Below are 23,715 nucleotides of genomic sequence, written 5' to 3' on the forward strand. Positions count from 1 at the left end.
CCCCACTCCCACCCCCGTCCCCGCCCCCGCCCCTTTCCCGGCGCCTTGACTCTTTTCCTCTAGCTCCGCCCACTAGATTACGCGAATTTTTCCAGGAGGATCCCCACATCCGCCCTCCCCACGGAACCCTCCCGCTTCAACCAGTCTCCGGGATTTACAACCAGCCGGAAGCCGGGAAAGGGGCGTGGAAAACGCGCGGAACTGCCCGCCCCCGCCCCCTCCCTTCCGGCCTCTCCGTCGGGCCCCGCCTTCCCCGCGCGCAGCGGCGCAACCCAAAAGCCGGAAAAGTGGAATCTGCGCTCCGCACGGTTCCCCAGCGGCAGGGTGGCCGCGTGGCCGCGTGGCCGGGCTCATCGGCCGGAAGCCCGGCCCAGCGCCTCAAGGGGGAGCTGCACCCGAGAGGGAGCGGACGCGGCCGCAGTCCGCGCGGGTGAGCGTGCCCCCGGCCCCACGGCTCGGGCCTGCCTCCGGTCCTACTCCTCTCGTGCGGGACCCGGGCGCCGAGCCGCGGCAGCGGGACGGGCCCCTGCGCAGTCCCCTCCCCCACTCCCTGTCACCGCCCCAACTTCCGGCCTCGTGCCCAGCGCGCTCCGCCCGGGCCATGGCAGCGCCGTGACGTCACGCGCCTCTGCGTGCGGAGCCGCGGTGGAGCGGGCGACGCACGAGGGGGTTGACGTAGGGGGGAGGGACGACGCCCGGGGGAGGGGAGGGGCGTTGGCGCGAACAGGAGCAACGCGTCTGCAGCCCCGCCAGCTCCGCCTCTGTTCCGTCGCGGGGACCTGCGTTTCGAGCTCCTCCCTCTCGAGTACAGCCGCCCCCCACCCCCACCCCCTTGACCTTTTCGGGGACTTGAGGTGGTAACCCTAGACCTTCACTTGTAATTTCGTTGGAATTTTTCTGGAAAAATGGAATCTGGCAATGTATCCTAAGAATTTTTGTTTTGAGAAAAATGTTTCTTAGCATATTTGGCAGCCCCCAAATTAGGTTAAAGCCTGTTTACCAAACGCTGTCATTTTGCAAAAACCTGTTTGGTTGTAAATGGGAAGCGCTGTGGTTGGAGGCTTGCACACGCTGAGAAGGTGTGAGCTTCAAGTCCCTCAGCCTCGAGGTGCTGAGTCCCCCGTGAGAACTGACCCCACGTAAGAGAACACGCGTGTGTACTTCGCGCTCAGCTCTGACCTTGGAACCTAGTAACTGCTGCACACGTGTTACTAGTGATCTTGTGGCTTCGTTTTAAAGACTCCAGTTGTGAAGTAGACCTTTTTCTTTTTGTGTTTTCGTTTGTGAACGTGTAACAGAAGGGTTTACCCCAGAATTTCTGTGATGTCTGGTATGTCAAAGTGCAAGTCAGTCCACAGACGGAGGTCAGTGGTGTGAAGCCGTGTGCAGTGTATGCAGACAGAACTGTCCTCACCCGGCGGACTCGGGCGGGGGCGGAAGGGAAGCTTGATGGGAGCATCGCCTTCTTTGTTCTTTTGAAGCAAAACCTGGGGACATGATGAACTTAGGGTTCTTTATCTGTGACTTTATTGAGGGTAAAATAAATCTCTGTGTATAATTTCTTCCACAGAATATTGAAGGATGTTCGTTCCAAGATCCCTGAAAGTCAGGCGGAATGCTGACGATGATGGTAGAAGTTGTGCAGCCAAGAAAGTCAAACCAGAAGCAGAAGACCCCCAGCTGGGTGCGGGCGGGGATGGTCCAGCTGATGATGCCCCGGGTACCAAAGAAGCTGCACTAGCGGCGCATCACGGCGCCCAGCCGTGCCCTCTCCCCGGGCCTGCCAGCCAGGTGCCTGAGGGGGGTCTGGCTGGACCCGGGCAACGGGCGCAGGACAGCGATCTCCTCGAAGAGCCGGTGAAGTCCTTCTCCAAAACGCAGCGCCAGGCCGAGCCCGGGGAGCCGGTGTGCGTGGTATGCGGGCGCTATGGAGAGTACATCTGCAATGAGACGGATGAAGACGTGTGTAGCCTGGAGTGTAAAGCAAAACACCTTCTGCAGGTGCGCGGAGCAGAGGCGCTGTTAGCTCCGGGCGGTCCACAGAAAGCGGATTCTAAGCCAGCGGCTCCACATCCTGCTTCGTATGTGTACACCGAGCACGCCTTCATCTCGAACCTTCGGGAGGACCAGATTGAAAACCTCAGACGGCAGCTGGGAATCGTGGTTCAAGGGCCAGGCATCCCCAGGCCCATCATTGACTTTGAGCATTGCGGCTTCCCTGAGGCCTTAAACCTCAACCTGAAGACCTCGGGCTACGAGATCCCCACCCCCATCCAGATGCAGATGGTCCCCCTGGGGCTTCTGGGCCGAGACGTGCTGGCCAGCGCCGACACTGGCTCTGGGAAGACGGCCGCCTTCCTGCTTCCCGTCATCATGCGAGCTCTGTTTCAGGTAAGGTAGAGCTCACCTGTATGAGCCTCAAGAACAGTCAAGGTGTTTACCAAGCGTCATCCTCAACTACGTTAAAATTGCAAACTGAAACCAAGTACTTCGATCTTTAGTCACTGGAACTAAATTTTATTATATTGAACCAGTCTCTTCATTGAAGGTCTAAAAAATTGCTTTCCTTACAAAGTGTTGTCTTTTTAACACATTTTCTATTCAAGGAACAGGCTTTGGGTTTGGGGCGAAAATCCTGCTGACCAGGTGAGCTGTGATTTTTGTGTCAATCTAGCCTGCTTCGATTTTGTGTTTTGAAAAACCTGATACCAAAGTCAGAACACTATTGTAGAGTTTCAAAATATACCGCTAAGTGTGACCTGCGTTTCATCTTAAAATGATACCACCTTGCCTTACTCGTTGGTTTATAAGCACTCCTGCACATAATTAGTTTAACAGACGTTTTGAGTAATTATTTGCCAAGTACTAGGGAGTTTGTGAGGTTTGGAGGATGGCAAGGGGGGAAAGGAGTGAGAAATGTAGGCAAAGGGAGAAGAGATAGAGGAAATTTTGGAACGCTAAAGCGTAGTAGAAGATAATGTGAGAAAAAAATAAAAGACTAGATTTTCAAAATATAGACGAAACTCACCGGAAGACCAAAATAGAATGTTTGTATAAGTAAGGTCTCCTGACAAAGAAAGAAGTGAATCTACAAGAGCGCCGAGGGGAAGTCGAGGGTAGGATGCCAGTCTTCACCCAGATCTTCAGGGCAACCAGCAGGTTTCTCTTCCGAGGAGGCTGGCTGAAGGTCGCACAGGCCAGTCGATGGGAAGCCAAGCTTCAGTTTTCCCGCCGTGATTGAGGCAGACGCCTCTCCCTGGTCCTGATGGTGGGGTCTTTCATTGTCTGTCTGTGTTATGTGAGAAATGGGTGCAATTTATGCTGGTTTTGGAGGAGAATTCTGCAGTTGAGCAGAAGGCCGGTGGGCTGATGGGACCACTTTCAAAGAAAAGTGCTCCTGGGGCTGCCTTGAGGCTTGCGTCCACAGCAGCAGAGCTCACTGCTGGTGTGTTTCACATCTTTGCAGAGCAAGATGCCATCCGCGCTCATCCTCACGCCCACGCGGGAGCTGGCCATCCAGATAGAGCAGCAGGCCAAGGAACTGATGAGCGGCCTGCCCCGCATGAGGACCGCGCTCCTGGTGGGGGGCCTGCCCGCCCCCCCGCAGCTCCATCGCTTGCGCCAGCGCGTTCAGGTGGGCTCCCTGGACCGAACGCCTTTGCAGAGGACCTAAGCAATGCAGGAACTAAGGGTTTTCGCCCCCTGAGGAACTTCAGAGTGTGATTTTAGGTGGCCTTTAAAGTCTTGCCATGTGAGCCTTTCTGTGGGGAAGGCCAGGAGCACAGGTTAGGGAGGTGCCTTTTGTTTTCCCAACGCAGTTGGACGTTCTCACAGCCATTACCACCTTTAATCATTGCGTTTGCTCTGGGAGGTGGGGTGGCGTACCCCCTCTTTTCACGGCTGAGAAGATGAATCTCCGAAAGGTGGGCCTTACCTCAGGATCGTGGCTGATACACTTTAGAGCGGGATTCCTACAAACAAGGACATTGTCCTTCATCATCACAATCCAGTTATAGACCCAGGAAGTTCACGCTGGTCTGTTGGGATGCGTTAACATTGGTGTCACGCTTCCGACCCCACTCAGGTTTTGCTAGTTGTCCCGTCAGCTGTTTTCCGTCAAGCTCAGAGTCTTCTGTTGCTTGTAGCTGTCATGTCTCTCAGTGTCTTCAGTTTGGAACCGATCTTTCCTTTTTTCTCAGGATCTTGGCACTTTTTAAGGATTATAAGCCGCTTACCTGGAAGAACAGCCCTGAACTGATGAGATTCAAGTTGTGGCTCTTGAATTTAGTTCTTTAACAGGACATCACAGAAGAGACGCTTTCCTTTCCATTATGTCCTTCTAGGTGGCGCACAGTTTCAATTTGTCCTTTGACTGGTGCTTTTATCTGCCAAGTTAAAACTGTAGAGTTTGTTTGTACCCTTTGTGTTGAATAAGTATTTTAAGGGGAGTACTTTCAGGTTGTAAATTTATTGAGCTTCCCCAAACTTTCCACTTATTTACTTTTTTGTATCAGTACGGACTCATGGCTCCCTGTTTTTTTTACAGGGGTATAATCTCTTTGACCAGTGGAAGCACCTTCCAGTCGGTTTCTGTGTCCTTTTATCATATCCTTGTCATTCTTTGACTACTTTCTTACTTTCCATCTAAAGAAGATGTTCCGTCCTTACCTCGTTCTTTCCTGGCCTCGGCCCTGGAACTCTCTCCACGGAGCCCTGGCTCCTTTGGTGTGGAGAATAGTCTTCAGAAACCGAGACCTGGGCTCTACCTGGGCTCCTTGCTGTTGGACTGTCATTGCTTCTGGGACCTCAGCCTATCCGAGACCATGAGTTCATGTTGATATTTCCAGTTCTCATTCATCACAAGGTTCCTTTTACGTTTTCTGTTTCCACGTTGGTAACTCTGACGATGAGAAACCTGCCATCCCTTATCCTTTATGTAGTTATTTATCTGCCCCATCCCCCGGCATGTCACCAGTGTCCCTCCGTCACAGCGATGCCTTCCTCCCTGGACTCTGCCCTACACGGCCTCACCCCTCCTCGCCCGGCTGCCGCACCCCCTGCCGCCCGGGCCAGGACTCACAGACACCTACCCTCTGGGAGGAAAAGCAGCTGAAGCGTCTGTGTGCTCGGCAGAGCTATATTTCAAGAGTAAGGACAAGACGAAGACCTACTCAGATAAACAAAACCGAGAGAGTGTATTGCCAGTGGACCATCTAAAGGAACTTCTGGAGGAAGCCCTTCTGCAGATAAAGAAGATTCCAGAGAGGAAGGTGGGGGGTGGAAGGGAAGCTGGTGCAAAGTCGGCAGTAAGCGTGTGGGCGAAGCTAAACAGACACAGGCCAAGCGAACAGTGACCAGGAGCAAGCCGTGGTTTCAAAATAATGGGGTGAATACCATCCCACAGCGTGTAAGGGCAGGCGAGATGCGATCGCCGTAAAGCAGCGCCCTGGATCTTTCAAGAACAAGCTAAAAGTGCCGGTTAACTTTATATTAAGTTATAGCTTTGTTGACATTCAAGGCGAAGCACTCAAAGAATGAAAAAAGTTGATAACTTCCAAACCATCAGAGGGGAAAACGGAAGAGAAGGAGTGAACTCAAGTCAAAGTAATTAAAATTGACTTGATATCTGTGGATGTCTGAAGTACCCACGCCAAACCCTGTGTTCTGGGGATACAGACCTTTTATCATCCGCGGCGATGTTACCACTGTGCGGGTGTAGACTGGAAAAGTGGGTACAGCTGAACATAGGAGGTCATTTGTAACTCCACCAGAGTTATCCCGACACTGTCTCATATAATCCCCACGATAGTTTTCAGCATTTCCATCTTACGACGAGAGAACAGAGACTCACACCATTATTAAATGCTGAAGCCACGATTCCTGCTGAAGTTTCACTAAGCCTCTACTTTTAACCACAACTTCAGCTAATACATGATAAAACTGTTAAGACCCTTGAGTGACCTTAGAGTTCATTGTACCCAGCCTCGTAATTTAAAAGTGAAATAGCAGGCCCAGAGAGGGCAAGGGGTTTGCACTTGTTCACGGAGCCAGATAGCGGTGAGTGTGCTCGTAAGACCCTCCCAGCGTGGGCCCTGCCAGGTTCTCAGGCCTCAGCTGCCTTCTCCCCCCTCCACCCACGCCAGCCTCCCCGCCTCCGAGCTCACCGGTCACGATGCCCTTCCCTCTCCCTGGACCTGCCGGTCGTGCTCACTCCCACTACTCCCGTGGGTGTTGGCTTGTGTTTTAGCAGCACTGAGTACATCCCTCCGTTGATAACACCCTGTCGTGATTCTCGTGAGCACGTGTTGGCTCTGTTTCTTCCTTAGTGTCATGACTTTCACGAGAGCAGAGACCAAGTCTGACTTACTCATCATCGAGTTCCGAGTACTTACACCAGAGTCTGGCATGCATTGGCCACTCAGTAAGTGTAGAATGAAGGAATACGTGAGTGAATGAACGCGATCGAACTTTCTAATTTGCCTTTTCTCTTTCGTTCAGGTTATCATAGCAACTCCTGGGCGACTTCTGGATATAATAAAGCAGAGCGCTGTAGAACTTGGCGGTATAAAAATTGTAGTAGTGGATGAAGTAAGTAGTGGTGTTTAAAAACAGAGTTTTATATAATCTGTGAAAAGCGCGTTATAGTTATATAATTGCATTGTATATTTTCAGGCATTTTCTCTCCCAATGGAAAACAATTCAGGGATTTTTTTTTAATTGGCAATAGTGGTTCTTAAGCTGGTTCTTGTGTAGCACTGCAGCTAAACTGAAATTAAACCACCACTGTCTTGTCCTAATTGATTGAAAATGTAAACTTAACAGGCATACTGTATTCTCAAGTGTTAAGTTTTTTAAACATGCTGGGTGTCATTTGTCTACAGAAAAAAGAAAGAAATCAGTGGCCAGTAACTCAGTGGGAATTTTGGAAGTAGCTAATGATGCTTAGTTGGAGGAGGTTCTTTACTTTTTTCTATGTGGACGCAGGTGTCTGTGGTTGTGGTTTCTGTGTTGCATATAGCAAATAGGCATTTTTGTACTTTGGGCTTGCTTAATAAGAAGTGAATGTGTTATTATTTGATGGTAATCCAGCACGTACCAACGGGACAGGGTGGGGGGCACGGCTGTCCTGCCTGCATGCTCGTCCTGCTGGCTGTGACGGGGCAGAGCCTTGGGCTTACCCAGCAGTGATCAGTGCCGACCAGTGACAGCAACCTGGCCTGCGTCTGTGGCACCAGGGAGTAGCCTCGGGACAGCCTTGGCCACAACACAGCCAAGACCCAGAAGACGGGGGTTTGAGCCTGTACTGCGCCTGCTGTGAGACCTTGGGCAAGTCATTTCATTTTCCAGAGTCGTAGCAAGGAAGAGTAGTGGTTGTGAAAACGTCTCGCACTGAAAAGTCCCGTATAAATGTAAAATAAGATCCAGTCCTTTAGAAAGTGCTGCTAAGTCAGCGTTTTCCTGGCCCGGCCTTTGGGGGACCTGATGTGTTGCATTGGATTCTCGTCCTTGCTGCCACCCTGAACATGTGGCTGGGTTTCCCCTGTGGATAAGCCCATGTCCTTAGGTTTCCCCTCCCCGTCTCATGAGCCAGAGGATGATCCTAGTAGAGAATTCATTCATGCCCCCCTCTCTTCAGAGCATTTTCGTTTTCTTACATTAACAAGGTGTCCGGGGCACCCCAGGGCTGCGCTCAAGGTGATGGTGCCCGAGGAGTGCTGTCCGGCAGAAGTGCACCGATGCCCAGCTCTTCGGTGACTGGGGACGTGGCTCCTGTGTGGTCAGGGGAGAGGAGCCGGTCAACAGCATAATCGGTCACATACTGAAACTGAAGTCAGCACAGAGGTGCTCTTTGGGTGCAGGGGACGAGCCCTGGGTGAGATGGGTGGCGTCACAAAGAAGCTGTAAACACCCTCCAAGCCTACAAGGTGCCCTGTTTACAAGAGCAGGCGAAGGTCTGAATTCGTCCGGAGAGCCGAGGTTTGCCCTCCCCCGATGCAAGCTGTCAGTAGGACCGTGTATGTGCTCAGGGTTCAGGAGGAGAAATGAGAGGGTCGGCGTGTTGGCTTCTCAGAGGTCACGGGACTTGACCTGAGCCTCGGAAGAGGGAAAAGGATTTAGAAGAGTAGAGGATGCATCCAGTGTCCCAGGTGAAGAGACCAAGGCGAGCAGACTCTGTCGGGTGCAGTGCACGTGTGCGGGGCTGGCGGGAGAGACGGGCGGGTGTGCCACGTGGGAATTGGTGGTTGACGAGGTCTGCTGCCCATGCTGGGGAATTAGAGGAGGAAGAAGAAAGCCAGCCATCGGCCCAGAAGAGGGGGGAGGGTCGGGGACGGAATGGAGGCAGGCGTCGGGGTTCGCCTGAGGGTCACAGGGAATCACTTACGGGTCGCGTGATGACCGGACACGCGGGAGGACGAAGGTGGGTGGGGTGTGCCTTGATTTAGGGCCCACGGGAACGGGCTGGGGCCTGGTAGACACACTCGAGTTGGTGCTGGATGAAGGGGCAGGTACCAGACCCATGCGTGAGAGTCCGCGGGACGTGCTGGCTTCTCTAAGGAGGAAGTTGAGAGAGACGAGCAGTGGGCTGAGGCTCTGCCTTCTGCAGCTGAAGACAAGTCAGTGAACAGAGAGGTGGTCTGAGAGCCCAGAGGAAACCGGGAACAAATGATGTCCCTGGGGAGAGGGGCCACTGTTCGGGGGCGGGGGGAGGGGGCCGGACACAGGAATGGTCAGGCCGGAAGTCTGACAGTCCTTTAAGATTAGGAAAATCTGCTGCCACCCTCTGCGTCCCCCGTGTCCCGAGGATTCTCTCCCACCCCCTCCGCCTGCTCTTCCTTCGTTCCGTGTCCATGACTCAGAACCTTCCCTCTGGAGCCGCCCTGCAGACCTCAGGCCCCCTCGTCTCTGCTCCGGGGACCCGTGCGCAGACCGTCCCTGCTCCACCCTGCGACCAGGCGCACTGTTTGCCGTTTCCCCGGTGGCTGAGATGGAGAACCAGAGCTCGTGCTTGGATGATCTGGTTCCGTGGGTCGGGTGGAGTCCAGGAATGTTTGTACTGCTTCCCTTTAGGGAGGCTTGGGGCACACGGACCGTCCTACCTGCTGACGTACGGTGCTGAGAATAATGAATGCTTATCTGTCAAATCCATTAGGGCTTTTCCCGTGCTAGCCTTTGTTCTTGGTTGTGAGGATGTGATGGAAAGCGAGGTGAGCTGTGACACAGGCGTGTACACAAGGTGACGGGACAGAGGCGCCCGAGGAGAGGGGGCCCCTCAGGTGGGAGGGGCCTCTGGGGGGCTGAAGAGCAGCAGCTGCCACACAGAGATCCGTCTGGAGGAAGGACTCCGAGTGGGAGAAGGGCCGCCGGCCACAGGGGGACAGGTGAGGACAAGTGGCGAGTGGGGCAGGTCTGGGGAGGGAGACGGGCTTGCAGGAGGGGCGAGGGGGAGGCCGGGCCGGGCGGGCGCCCTCCTGGAGTGATGGGAGGTCTCGGGAGGCTTGGGCCAAGGAGGAGCACCTGTGACACGTCCTCGGGCATCTGTCTCCTTGCCTGAGGTGAGCGGGTTCTGGTCGGCCGAGGCGGGAGTCGGGTCCGCACGGACGTCAGCGGAGTCTGCGGGGCTGCTGATGGATCGGAGGTGGGGTGATGATGATGAGAGACGAAACAGAGGTGCCGGACGGTGCCGTCTCCCGAGATGCTGCTGGAGTAGGACTGGGTCTGGCAGTGGGAGAGACGGTCTGTTTTGAACATGTTAAATTCCAGGGGCCTTGAGGTCCAGCTGGGGCCACGGAGTGGGCAGTGAGTCTCCACCACTTGAGTCCAGGGAGGCGGTTATGGCCCCGAGTGAGGTTTGCGGCATCTTTGACGTGTCCGTGGTGCACAGAGCCCTGGAACTTGTTGAGCTTCCTGGAGAGAGAGCATGGGTTGAGACCGAGGGAGCCTGGGACGTAGCCCACCGGCTCATTGACGTACAGAAATTGTCTGAAAAAGGAGAGCCAGGGAGGGAAGGAAGACCAGGGCTTGAGGAAGTGCTGGTCAGGATGTGCCGTGCTGTCATTTAACTGTATCATGTTTCGAGGATACGAACATAGTAAGTTTCCCTTCTGGACCATCAATTCTGGAAAGGTAGGGTCTCCTTCCGTGTCCTCACCGTCGAGCACACAGCATTGAGCTTGGTGTTCATGACGTAGGTTTGGAGACAGTGGTCCCCAGTCCACAGCCCAGCTCCACCACATCGTAGGGCACTGTGTCATGTGCCTCAGTTTCCACATCTGTAAAGCGGGGTCGCGATGGTGCCCACCTCCCACCATGCTCCCTTGAAAGGTGCCCAGCGTCCAGTAAATGCCCATCGAATGGGGACTGTCAGCCACCGTTGGCTACGAGTTAAGGTTTGCTGAGTGGAGTGAATGTTTAGCCTGGGGACCCTCAGGAGTGAAGTTTTGGTGGCAGAGATGGAAGTCAGATTGTCTGGGATTAAGGACATCACGAGCAGTGAAGAAATGCAGGTGACACCAAGAACAGTCCCCAGAAAATTAGGCCAGTTTTGCTGTTTAATTAGGGGACACCTACGTTCACCTCTTACCTTATTAATGCTTACTCTGTATCCAAGTGCCGTCTCCCCCCGGGGACTCTGAGATTTTCAGAGTAGCCTTGTGTTCATTGTGAGTGGCTCTACTATTTGAATCACCTTAAATTTAAGTAGTGCTTTTAATTCTAAGAGGTTTTTTAAGGTACATGTTCCCCCACATTTTAATCTGTTAACATCCCTCTAAGGTGGGTAGGAAATAGGTTTATAAATGGAAACTGAGGTGTAGAAAGAGTAAGATTTTCCCAAGGTCTGATTGATAATGGCTTTCAAAAAGTGCAGTTTAGATGGGAACCAGTCATAAATATTGTTTAGGTAGGGGTGTGTGTGTATGTGTGTGTGTGTGTGTGTGTGTGTGTAAATGAAACAGAACTTTCATGAAACAATACTTACCCTTGTGACCTGTGATTTCTCTATTCTCATATGTTTTATTCTGTCCTATTTTGTGGTTTTAAAAAATGATCTTCATGGCCCATTCTGCAGTTTGAATAACAACTGTATTCTATGAGTAATCCACGTACATTAAAGAGAAGTTAGAAACAGGAGGAAAAACACCCATATTCCCATTGAAATAACCATAGTCATTGTATTTCTTTTTCATTTTCTCCTGGCCTTGAGAATTCAGACATTATTCTGTAGACACTGGGAAACTTTAAAGGATTTTAAGCCTGAGTGTATTATACTCAGACTCATATTCTCCACGTGGAGAATAGCCTTTGAGCAAGCAGGCTGGTTCCCAGGAGGGAGGGGGGAGGGCTTGAGCCAGGGTGGTGGCTGTAGGGAGCGGGGGGAGGGTTTCCAGACACAATTAGGACATGGATAGTAAGTGAGGCAGTGCTGGTGTCTGGGTAGTGGGATGATGGACGAGTTTGGTTTTCTCTACTTTGTTTTGTTTACCAAGTTTTCTACAGTGAGCGCGTTATTACTTCTAGTATTTAAAACTAATAATAGGGCTTCCCTGGTGGCGCAGTGGTTGAGAATCTGCCTGCCAATGCAGGGGACAGGGGTTCGAGCCCTGATCTGGGAAGATCCCACATGCCGCGGAGCAACTAGGCCCATGAGCCACAACTACTGAGCCTGCGCATCTGGAGCCTGTGCTCCGCAACGAGAGGCCGCCATAGTGAGAGGCCCGCGCATCGCGATGAAGAGTGGCCCCTGCTTGCCACAACTAGAGAAAGCCCTTGCACAGAAACGAAGACCCAACACAGCCAAAAATAAATAATAAATAAATACTTTTTTTAAAAAAGAAAGCAGCATACTCTTTAAATAAAATAATAATAATAATTGCATCTTAAAAAGAGTTAGACAAAGACGTAAAAATGGCTGTTGAATGTGGCACCTGGGGAGTGATTGAAGACCTGAAGGAGCCGGTGAGGGGCGGGAGGTGAGCCCTGGACCGGACAGTGGGGGGAGGGCGGGGAGGCGGGGGAGAGAGACCGCAGGGCTGGAGGACTCTTCCAGGAAGTTTGGGTGAGAAGAGAAACTGAAGGAATTTATTTCTCATGGTCTTATTTTTTCTGAACCAGGAGAAGCAAGGCCATCTACTGAGATGAATGGGGCTTAGTGAGATTACTGAGGCACGTGGGGATGTTTGCAGACACACTGTGGGTGTGTGTTCTCTCTGTCTGCTAGTTAGTTGAAACACTGAGAAGGACCTTGCTGGTACTTTATATACTTTATCTCTTTAATCCTCATCACAGCCCCAGGAGGTAGTTACTATTATCATTTCCATTTATAAAGGGAAAAACTAAGGCTTAAAGCTCTTCATTAACTTGCTTGAGGTCATAGGTAGAGCCAGGATCAAACCCAGACCATCATGATAATTTCATATTTTTTAAATGTCATAGAGTGAATAATATTAAAACAAGGGATCAAGCTTCAGTCTAACTGACAGCACATTAGTGGACACTAAAACAATTCAATGTCTTATTTTCCAAAATTATAGACACCCAGATTATATTTGAAAATCAAGATAGCCTTAACTTTTCTTATTTTTTTTCTTTATTTATTTTTTTTTGTGGTACGCGGGCCTCTCACTGCCGTGGCCTCTCCCGTTGTGGAGCACAGGCTCCAGACGCGCAGGCTCAGCGGCCACAGCTCACAGGCCCAGCTGCTCCGCGGCATGTGAGATCTTCCCGGACCGGGGCACGAACCCGTGTCCCCTGCATCGGCAGGCGGACTCTCAACCACTGCGCCACTAGGGAAGCCCCTGTTTTTATTTTTTTTAATGTTTATTTATTTTTGGCTGCGTTGGGTCTTAGTTGCAGCATGCGGGATCTTTCGTTGTAGCGCACAGGCTTCTCTCTAGTTGTGGCACACAGGCTCCAGAGCGTGTGGGCTCTGTAGTTGTGGTGTGCGGGCTCCAGAACACGTGGGCTCTGTAGTTGCGGCTCACGGGCTCAGTAGTTGCGGCACGCGGGCCCCCGCGGCATTTGGGATCTTAGTTCCCAGACCAGGGATTGAAACCTCGTTCCCTGTGTTGGAAGGCGGATTCTTAACCACTGGACCACCAGGGAAGTCCCTCATTGTTTTTAGAAACCAGCAATGCAGAGGTATATACAGAAGTGAAAACCCCCAAATTAAATTTTTTTTGTTTATTTAAAATCATATTTTATTATAAATATATGTTCATGGTAAAAAAAAAAAAAAAAATTCAAGAACTTCCCTGGTGGTCCAGTGGTTAAAACTCTGTGCTTCTGATGCAGGGAGTGCAGGTTCAGTCCCTGGTTGGGGAACTGGGATCCCACATGCTGCACGGTGTGGCCGAAAAAAAGAAAAAAAAGATCAAACTTTGCGAAAAGCTATAAAATGAAGAATAAAACTGTTCCCCCCCCCCAGCTCACAGGTCTTCTCTCCAGAGTTAGCAATTAACTTTCCTGAGTATATACACAAATGGTCTCATGTTATACATAGTGTTCTCTATTTTGCTTCTTTTCTCCTAGCAGGGATAAAAGGCTCTCTGGTCATTTTTCATGCTAGCACCGTGTTGTATGGTATGGGTCTACCATAATTTACTTACCAAGTCTCCTCCTGTTGGATATTTAGGCTGTATATGGTGGGGGGGGGGGGTTGGCCACTATTACTAATGCCATAGTAAAAATCTTTGTATATCATTATAAACGTAGTTACACAATATGTAGTTTTATATAAATATATTTTTTTCCCAGTTAATCCTTTGGCTTTTGACATTGTGGTGTATTTTTCCGTGTAAAGAGTTTTAAGTTTTTTACGTTCTTAATTGTATCCGGTTTTTTTCTGGGGTGGCCCTGGGTTTTCGTGTAGGACTAACTTTACAATGATTTTGTTTAGGCTGATACCATGTTAAAGATGGGCTTTCAACAGCAAGTGCTTGACGTTTTGGAAAATGTGCCTCGTGACTGTCAGACCCTTTTGGCTTCGGCCACGATTCCAGCCAGCATAGAGCAGCTCGCAAGCCAGCTTCTGCGCGACCCCGTGAGAATCATCACTGGGGAGAAGAACCTGCCCTGCTCCAACGTGCGCCAGATTGTGTTATGGGTGGAAGAACCAGCCAAAAAGAAGAAACTGTTTGAAATCTTGAATGTGAGTGGTAAAGCGGTCAGCCCTGCTTTGTAGATTGCACTTGCATTTTTCACAGTTTTTTGTTTTTTTGCTTTTTTTGGCCACATGGCTTGTGGCATCTTAGTTCCCCGAACAGGGATTGAACCCGGGCCTTTTGCAGTGAAAGCATGGAGTCCTAACCACTGGACCACCAGGGAAGTCTCCACAGTTCTTTTTTTTTTTTTAAATAAATTTATTTATTATTTTATTTATTTATTTTTGGCTGTGTTGGGTCTTCATTGCTGTGCGCAAGCTTTCTCTAGTTGTGGCGAGCGGGGGCTACTCTTTGTCGCAGCGTGCAAGCGTCTCATTGCAGTGGCTTCTCTTGTTGGAGCACGGGCACTAGGTGAGCAGGCTTCAGTAGTTGTGGCACACAGACTCAGTAGTTGTGGCTCGCAGGCTTTAGAGCGCAGGCTCAGTAGTTGTGGTGCATGGGTTTAGTTGCTCCGCGGCATGTGGGATCTTCCCAGACCAGGGCTCGAACCCGTGTCCCCTGCCTTGGCAGGAGGATTCTTAACCACTGGGCCACCAGAGAAGCAGTCTGCACAGTTCTCGAGAGAGTGCTTTTTAGATGCAGCTTCAGGGGAACCTGCTGTAGATGTTTAATAATAAATTGCTTTGCTTACTTCAGAATTCTTTAGGGTTCAAGTAAATTTTTATTTGTGAAAACATGCAGTATAGACGCGAGGTTGGTTTTTTTCGCATTATTATAGAAAGATATTTAAATATCAAGGTTATTCCCAAAGAATATTTTTTTTGTTTCAAAAATTTTTAGTAGTTTTATATATAAGGTAAAGACAAGTTCTTTCTTGGCTGTTCTGTCCTTGAGAAATAGAATTTTTTTAACAGTAACTGGTTTAAGCAGAAATTTGTTAAGTGGGTGGTATGTATAAGCGTAGTTGTTAAAAATACAGTATTACGTTAAATATGGTTTATTTTGACTTACGAACAATTTTGGAAATTTTAAATTGCACTTAAAATCATTTCTGCAGTTTTCATGAGGTGATGCAGAAGCGTGAAGGACGTACACTGTTTGCCTTCTGTTTGTGCATATTTTAAAGAAAACACTCATTTTAATAGAATGTGCCTTTTTTCCCTCTTAGCAGTGTTGGTAAACCTGTTGATAACTAGCTTATACTAAAGCTCTCAGAAGAACGTCCCATTGTAAATTATGTTATAGCAATAATTTTAAATATGTGTTTTTAATGTTTCAGGATAAGAAACTCTTTAAGCCTCCAGTGTTAGTATTTGTGGACTGCAAACTAGGAGCAGATCTGTTGAGCGAGGCCGTTCAGAAAATCACAGGTCTGAAAAGCACCTCTGTGCACTCGGAAAAGTCACAGCCGGAAAGGAAAAACATACTGAAGGTGACACCCAGCGTTCTGTTGTCTTCTCTTTCCTGTAAATCTGTTTTGCCTCATTTTCAAGAGATACCATATTATCTGCTGCTTTTTAAAGCAGACCTTTTTTTTTAATGACCCTGAGAACTTCAGGCACACAGCAGTGTGAAGTTAATTGTTTCTCTCGCTCAGGCTTCTGTGTTTTGGGAGCAATAAGCTTGTCCCCTAGGGATTGTCTACTAAATAGATTAATCATTCAGAATCCGCCATTTCTGAAATCAGGTCACTTTGGACTGAGGCATAGAGTAGTTCACCTTTGGAAAAGGTTTGCGTGAATAAATTATTGGAAAAAATTGGGGGTTGGGGTCGGAAGGCCTTTAAGCTACATATGTCTCTCAGATGTACTAAGACCTATACTTACTGCGAAGGTATCGCAACACCAGTGTTGAAGAAAGTGTTGAGAAAAGAAAGGATAATCTGAACGACAGAAAACCACTCAAGAAAAATCCTCAATAATGAATTTTGTTGCTGTTTTGGAAAGGGTTTACTTGAAGGAGACTATGAAGTTGTCGTGAGCACGGGGGTCCTAGGAAGAGGCCTGGACTTGGTCAGCGTCAAGCTGGTTGTCAATTTCGACATGCCTCCCAGCATGGATGAGTACGTGCATCAGGTAGATTTTATATGTTACCACCGTTCTGCTCATGAATTTTCTTATGCAAGGCATTGTCGTTATAATGGTAAGTTAAAAGAAAGCAGGGCATAAAACTGCATGTATTTTTGCTTTTAAAATATATAAACTAAATTATGTTTTTCACAACGATATGGATGTGTAGAATGCATTAAAAATCAGTTGGAAATAAAAAACTAAAACATTTATTTAAAAAATTTAAGTGATTAGCTTTTGGTGTAGTTTAATTTTCTTTCTATTTTTTGTTTTCTTCAGTGAGTATATTAAATGGCTTTTATAAGCAGAAAAAGAGGGCTTTGTGTAAAAAGGTTGTTTTAAGTTGCTGCATCTGGCCAGAATAAAGTCGATCTGCTGAAGTGTTTGTTTTTTTAGGAATCATGTCTTCATCTCCTCTTCATACCCTTATTCGCTCTAGACTTTCACCTTTCAGAGTTTGGTTCCTTTCCTTTGCTGCCAGAGATAACAGCAGCTCTTCTTTCTCTCAGAAATAAAGCCTCTCTGAGCGCCACGTTATCTCACTGACCGCTACCTGTCTTCCTTCTCCGGCATCACTTACAGACTCTTCAAGTAAAGCCTTTCTCTGATGTTCTTAGAATCACCTCTGAATGTCACATTTACTGAAGTTGCCCACTGAAATGCCTGTAGCGCCCTTACTGAGTTGTTGCTTTATTTTTCATAAGACTTAATAATCTAGCAGTCTGCTCTCTCTCTCCCTCCTTCTCGCTCTCTCTCTTTTTTCCTTTCTTTCTTTCTTTTTTTTTTTTTGGTACCACCTCATTTACCCATGCCTCAGGGATTTGACTATTCCACAGGAGCTGACTGTTCACGTAACTAAACTTTATTTTCTTCCAAACTTTCAATTTTTTTTTTTTTTTTTTTTTTTTGCGGTACGCGGGCCTCTCACTGTTGTGGCCTCTCCCATCGCGGAGCACAGGCTCCGGACGCGCAGGCTCAGCGGCCATGGCTCGCGGGCCCAGCCGCTCCGCGGCATGTGGGATCTTCCTGGACCAGGGCACGAACCCGTGTCCCCTGCATCGGCAGGCGGACTCTCAACCACTGCGCCACCAGGGAAGCCCCAAACTTTCAATTTAATGATTTTGGCTGGATGGGACTTCCCTGGTGGCGCAGTGGTTGAGAATCCGCCTGCCGGTGCAGGGGACTCGGGTTAGGGCCCTGGCCTGGGAAGATCCCACGTGCTGCGAAGCAACTAAGCCCGCGAGCCACAACTACTGAGCCCGTGCTCTGCAACAAGAGAAGACACCGCGATGAGAAGCCTGCACACCTCAACGAAGAGTAGCCCCCCTCGCTGCAACTAGAGAAAGCCTGCATGCAGCAACGAAGACCCGACGCAGCCAAAAATAAATTAATTAATTAATTAAAAAGAAAAAAATAATAATTTCGGCCAGAAATCTGTCTCGAGTATTAAAATACTTAAGAAGCTTCTTTGCTTGTTACATGGAACATGCTGGTTATACCTATGTACCCGTCTCTTGCTCTCCCCAGGCCAGCCCTGTGGCTGGCAGTTACCACGCTGCACCCACTGTAATACAGGCAGCGTGCCTCGGGGATGCTGACAGGTGCAGAGCTGCGTGCCTCTCCTCAGAGGGGCCACAGGTCCTTCTGCTTTTCTAGTTCTGTATTTGGGTGTTTTTTTGTTTGTTTCAATCATCAAAGTACACATACACACGATAACAAAGCAACGCGAATAACGAAAGATATAAAGTGAAAGGTAAGTCTTTTCAAGGAAGCCCTCCTACCTTTGGGTGGTTCCCCCAGTTAACACTGCAGAAACGGTAAATGCATGCGTGTGTGCATATAAACAGATGTGATGTGCATACCCTGTCACACCTTCCACATAAATGGGACCATATTATACCCTCTATTCTGTGCCTTCTTTCTTTTTTTTTTTTAACGAGGAAATATATTTATTTTATTGAAGTATAGTTGATTAACAATATCATGTTAGTTTAGGTCTGCAGCACAGCGATTCAGCTCTATATGTGTGTGTGTGTGTGTGTGTGTGTGTGTGTGTGTGTGTGTGTGTAAATAATATATTCTTCAGATTGTTTTCCCTTACAGGTTATTACCTAATATTGATTAGAGTTCTGTGTGCTATATAGTAGGTCCTTGTTTTTTATTTATTTTATATATAGTAGTGAGTATCTGTTAATCCCAAACTCCTAATTTATCCCTCCTCCCACTCCCCCTTTCCCCTTTAGTAACCATAAGTTTGTTTTCTATGTCTGTGAGTCTCTCTGTTTTGGAAATAAATTCATTTGTATTTTTTTGTTTTGTTTTAGATTCCACATACGAGTGACATCATATGACATTTGTCTTTCTCTGTCTGACTTACTTAGTATGATGATCTCTCTAGGTCCATCCATGTTGCTGCAAATGGCATTACTTCATTCTTTTTTATGGCTGAGTAGTATTCCGTTGTGTATTTATACCACATCTTCTTTATGCATTCGTCTGTCTGTGCCTTCTTTCTTTATTAAAGAGACCTTAGACAGTTTTCCTTATCAGCACACACACTGGGTGCCGTTTAGTAAGTGTTAATATGTACTGAGTGCTTAGCCTAATGCTAGGCACTGTTCTAAGCTCTTTAAATGTTTTTACTTGTTGAATCTGCCTCGTTCTATTTTCGTGGCTGCATGGGAATGTATTATATGGATGTCCTGTAATTTATTTAACGAATCCTTCATTGCTGGACAATCAGATGTTTCCAGTGTTTTGTTATTAATGCTGCAGTGAACACCTGTATACACAGCTCCCTGGGCCTCTCCTGCAGGTGCATCTGTAAGAGAAATTCCTAGTGGGAGAACTGCTGGGTTAAATGATATGGGTATTTAAAATTATAGTCAGTATTCCCACGTGTCTAATTTTTAATTTCAGGGGTGGTAAGCTTCTGGAGAAATAATTTGTATTGTTAACATTAGCTGTCTTTGGCCGGGCTGCGTGGCTTTGTGGGATCTTAGTTCCCCGACCAGGGATTGAACCCAGGCCCACAGCAGTGAAAGCTCCGGGTCCTAACCACTGGACCGCCAGGGAACTTCCTAGCTATCTTTTAGAATTTGGAGACCATTGTAGTTAATTTTTAACTGCTTTTTATCTCAGTATAACATATCTAGTATAAATTACATCTCAGATGTAATCCACATGCTATACAATTTGCCAATTTAAAGTGTACAGTTCATTGGTTTTTAATATATTCATAGAGTGGTGCAGCCATCCGTATAATTGATTTTAGAAAATTTTCATCGCCCCCAAAAGAAACCCCTTGCCCCTCCGCAGTCACCCCAGTTCCTCATCACATGCACACACCCTCATTCTCAGGCAACCGCAACTGTACTCGGTAGATTTATGTCTTCTGGACATTTCATGTAAATGGAATCATACAGTATGTGGTCTTTTGTGACTTGCTTCTTTCACTTAGCATAATGTTTTCAAGGTCCACACGTTGTTGTAGTGTTTTATTGACAGATAATATCCCATTGTAAGGATACACCATATTTGTCCATGCATTCATTGGTTGCTAGACATTTAGGTTGTTTCCACTTTGTGGCTACTATGAATAATGCTGTGAACGCCCAAGGCCATGTTTTTGTGTGGACATGTGTTTTCATTTCTGTTGGACATAAACGTAGGAATGGAATTGCTGGGTCCATGTTGAACATCTTGGGGAACCACCAGACTGTTTTCCCATGTAGCTTCATATTATACATTCCCACCAGCAAAGTATAAGTGTTCCATTTTCTCCATATTCTCATTGACATTTACATTCTTTTTTTTATTATAGCCAGGTTCATGGATATGAAGTGTTTTGGATTTGCCTTTCCCTAATGACTAATGACGCTGCACATCATTTCATGTACTCATTGGCCACTTGTATACCTTTGGAGGAATGTCTGCTTAAATCCTTTGCTTTTAAATTGGGTTGTCCTTTTGAGTTGTAAAAGTTCTTTATATGTTCTAGAGACCCTTATCAGAAACATGATTTGCAGATATTTTCTCCCATTCTGTGAGTTGCAGGTATTAATTTTTAGTTTTATTGAAACAACTCAGTAAGGTAAATAAATCAGGTAAAAACAAAAGCTGATACTGAAAAACAGCATCTCCCCCTTATTTCTCCCCAGTCTCATTCTCTGCAGGCCACCCCTTCCAGCTTTTTTAGAAGTTTCTTCTTTTACAGCGTTAAGAACGTTCTGTCTGTTGGCGGGAACTATCTATTCATTTAGATAATCTGAGTATACTTTAAGTTCTACGTTTCAATTAAGGAGCAGAAATTGACCATGATTGTGTATTTCACTCCCTTCTGAAGAGTTTCTCAGTGTATTTGGAGACACATTTTGTTCCTTCTCACAGGGTCTCCACAAATTTGTGTCTGTTTAACTCTGTCAAAATGAGAAATAACTTTATGCATAAATGGACTTGCCTCAGTCTCACATTTCAAGGCACTTAAGTACTATAAAAGAGATACAGTCCTTTTGCTCTTAATGCAATAGCTTTCAAAAAGTTTCTACCTTAACCCACTCACAATAAGAAATATCTTTGCCTCCTTACCCCCTACACGTACATACAAACATGCACACACGCGCATAACTGAAACACAAGTTTCACAAACAATACTCACTTTTCTTATTTTTATTTTCTATTTGGGTTGTTTCCTTAACACTGTGCTAGTGGCAGCCCACTAAATTGATCTCACAAGTATATTGAGGTGAACAACTCAAAAAATGCTCTCTGAACAAATGTTCATCTCAGTGAAGCTTCTGTAAATACTAGTCTTCGTTTTCTTTCAAGAGCCGTTAAGATTCTATGTGAACATTTTGAAAACGTCCTTTGCATTTCATTTCAGGTTGGAAGAGTGGGGAGGTTAGGTCAGAATGGAACAGCGATTACTTTCATCAATAACAACTCGAAAAGACTCTTCTGGGATATTGCAAAACGAGTGAAACCCACAGGGTCCCTTCTCCCCCCGCAGTTGTTAAATTCCCCTTACCTTCACGACCAGAGGAGAAAGGAGCAGCAGAAGGATAAACAGACACAGAATGATCTGGTTACGGGGGCTAATCTTATGGACATTATTAGAAAACATGATAAAAGTAATTCTCAAAAATGATTTGTGATACCACGTTGAATAATTTTTATTGCATATTGTCAGTGAAATTTCTGTACATTATTCCTGTATGGTTTGATGAATGTGACATGCACATGAAACAAAAAGTTAACATGATGTAAAAAGTTTTAATAGACTATCAAATTTATACAGCAATATTGTATTTATTTTCCTTTTTAATTTTCATAAATTAAAAACAACAGAAAGTGAATTACTAAATGAAGTAAAAATTTCTTCTCTCTGGAAAAAGTCCTTTTTTTTTTTTTTTCAATAAAGATTCCTTGTAGCTATCATCAGAACCAGAAACCCACACATCCTGACTCAGATGGTGATTCTTCTGTTTTATATCCACTGTGCTGCATGCACATTGGCACCTGGATTATTGTTGAATCAATGAATATTAGCAGAAAAGTAAATGATAAAAAATGGAAGAAATGGTCAGTGCCCCTTTTGGAAGAAATGTTAATTAAATATCTATTTTCTCTCTCCGTTTTCCTTTCGGCTAGATAAACGTACATTTATTTTACATCTGATGTGGGCTGCTCATCAAATGATGTCGACTTATGTGAATGTTGCATAGCAATATATGGTTTTATGTTAACGCCACTTTGCTAATTCAGTTGACTTATTTAAAAAATAAGTGTACAAGATGTATTAGTGTACTCCACACATCTTTCCTGAGCTCACACTATGTTCTGGATGTTTGTTCAGTGCTCAGGACACAAGTGGACACTGTGCCTGCCCTCAGAGCTTACAGACTGCATAATAAACCAACTTTAAAGTCTGGGGAATTTAACAAAACCAAGATGTATTTCTCACTTAGGGCAGGACTGGCAGCTCTCCTCTGGGTCTGAGTTCGTCCATCTCTTGGTGTCACCGGCTTAAACACGTGGCCTCCAGGGTCGGCCTGAGAAACACGTGCAGGTGCTGGCCCGTCTGGGCTCAGGCTTCCAAACCTCTCAGCTGATGATTTTAAACACTGGGAGGAAGGATGGGCATTTTGCTTTGATGCAGCAATCCTTTCATTTCTTTAAAAACCATTAGTATTGGTTTAGCTGGGTTAGTTAGAAGGTATGTTACTTAAATGTTGACACTTAAACAAGCATTGTACCCTCAGCATCCTCCCCGGGGGTGAGGGACCAATGCAGGTAACTAAACCCTAGCGTTTGTGGTCGCCACCCAATGGGAACAGTGGGGTCAGAGTCTCCCCAGAGTGCGCGAAACCTCAGGACTCCCTCTTGCCCCATTTCTGTCTGCCCACTGTTGAGCAGTATTTCAAGGGACCAGGCTGCGGCAACCCTTAAGGCCCAGGGCGCTGTCAGAGGTGCAGTGAGCACAAGTCTGCACACGCACCAGGCGCTGTCGACGTGTTGGTAATACTCACCAAAGAAAGGGCAGCTTTTCAGGAGACTCAGACGTGTATATAGATAAAAGCAGTATGACCAGAAACGCAAGAAAGCTTAGCAAATCAGCATTTGCAGGGGAACGTATTTAAGCAAAAACAAGTACTGTTGGGCTGCAACATCACCTCCCTGGTCAGCTTAACGCGCGGGCACCCTGGCTTCTGCTCCCACCGCTGGGCACACGATCCTGTGTCTCTGTTCACCACCTTCCAGCCACGCGTGCCGCGTGCTCTCCGTTCCGGGTTTTGTATTGCGTGGGGCATGTGGACCACGCTCTTGGAGACTCACTTCTCAAGGCAGCAGGTGGAGGAGACAGTGGTGGGGAGGGAGCCCTGACTCACAGGCTTGTTATGCGGACCAGACCTCAGTGCTGTGCAGAGCTCGGCGGCGGCAGCGGGTAGAGGGAAGAGGGAAGGCACCAGTGCCCTGCCCTCCCTCCTCGTCCCCCACCATCCCCCCACTCCTATTTCTGGTCCTTCCTGCTTCTCCATATCTCAGCCTCTCACTCCTTGAGATCTTGGCAACACCTTCCACCTCTCCCATCTCCCCTCCTGTCGGGGACAGGTGGCTGCAAGGCACTTGCACTTAATATATCAGTAATTTACAGACCAGAAATTAAAACTTGTTTTCATTGGTCCCAGTGTTGCTAATATTTTTTTCCCAATTAAAGATGTTATTTTTTTAAAAAGCTACCTTCTCTCATTTCATGAAAGAAAGAACGTGAGATCTAGAACAAGAAGGAAGGACATACTCTCTGAATGAGAGCCACTTCTTCCCAAGAAGGGAGAGATGGCAACCTTACACCGATGAGCCATATGATAAAATTTTAAGTAATAGATGTTTGTGACGAATTACTATACAGTCTGAAATTTTAATTAGCTGAAATAACTAGTCATGTATGCTCTCAGACATTTGTTTTGCTCTTCTGCTAATTGTGTTACGTGACAGAGGTACAGAATTCACTCTTTAATTGCTTTATTGCCAGATGGAAGCAGACATCT

General features: G+C 47.2%; 1 protein-coding gene across 7 annotated transcripts; it reads left to right on the top strand.

Annotated features, from left to right (window-relative positions):
* Positions 1 to 235: 235 nt before the first annotated feature.
* On the top strand, positions 236 to 22,010 carry DDX59 (DEAD-box helicase 59). 7 transcript variants are annotated; one of them, XM_030844303.3, is made up of 8 exons: positions 236 to 430; positions 1,571 to 2,391; positions 3,467 to 3,634; positions 6,499 to 6,588; positions 13,895 to 14,146; positions 15,379 to 15,531; positions 16,046 to 16,174; positions 21,051 to 22,009. In XM_030844303.3, exons 2-8 carry the CDS (start codon positions 1,582 to 1,584, stop codon positions 21,312 to 21,314), a joined length of 1,866 nt encoding a protein of 621 aa, XP_030700163.2. In that variant the 5' UTR covers positions 236 to 430; positions 1,571 to 1,581; the 3' UTR covers positions 21,315 to 22,009. The 7 variants fall into 7 exon arrangements, with proteins under 7 accessions (XP_030700163.2, XP_030700166.2, XP_060149528.1 ...); XM_030844306.2 differs by having other exon boundaries at positions 16,046 to 16,161; positions 21,051 to 21,223; XM_060293482.1 differs by lacking the exon at positions 236 to 430 and adding an exon at positions 728 to 805 and having other exon boundaries at positions 21,051 to 22,010.
* Positions 22,011 to 23,715: the final 1,705 nt, after the last annotated feature.

The sequence above is a fragment of the Globicephala melas genome, chromosome 1, assembly GCF_963455315.2.
Source record: "Globicephala melas chromosome 1, mGloMel1.2, whole genome shotgun sequence".
Taxonomy (NCBI): domain Eukaryota; kingdom Metazoa; phylum Chordata; class Mammalia; order Artiodactyla; family Delphinidae; genus Globicephala; species Globicephala melas.

Coding starts and splice junctions, on each gene's coding strand:
- DDX59 (XM_030844303.3), top strand. CDS start 1,582: ATGTTCGTTCCAAGATCCCTGAAAGTCAGGCGGAATGCTGACGATGAT. Junction 2,392..3,466: donor TCATGCGAGCTCTGTTTCAG/GTAAGGTAGAGC, acceptor ACATCTTTGCAG/AGCAAGATGCCATCCGCGCT. Junction 16,175..21,050: donor TGGATGAGTACGTGCATCAG/GTAGATTTTATA, acceptor ATTTCATTTCAG/GTTGGAAGAGTGGGGAGGTT.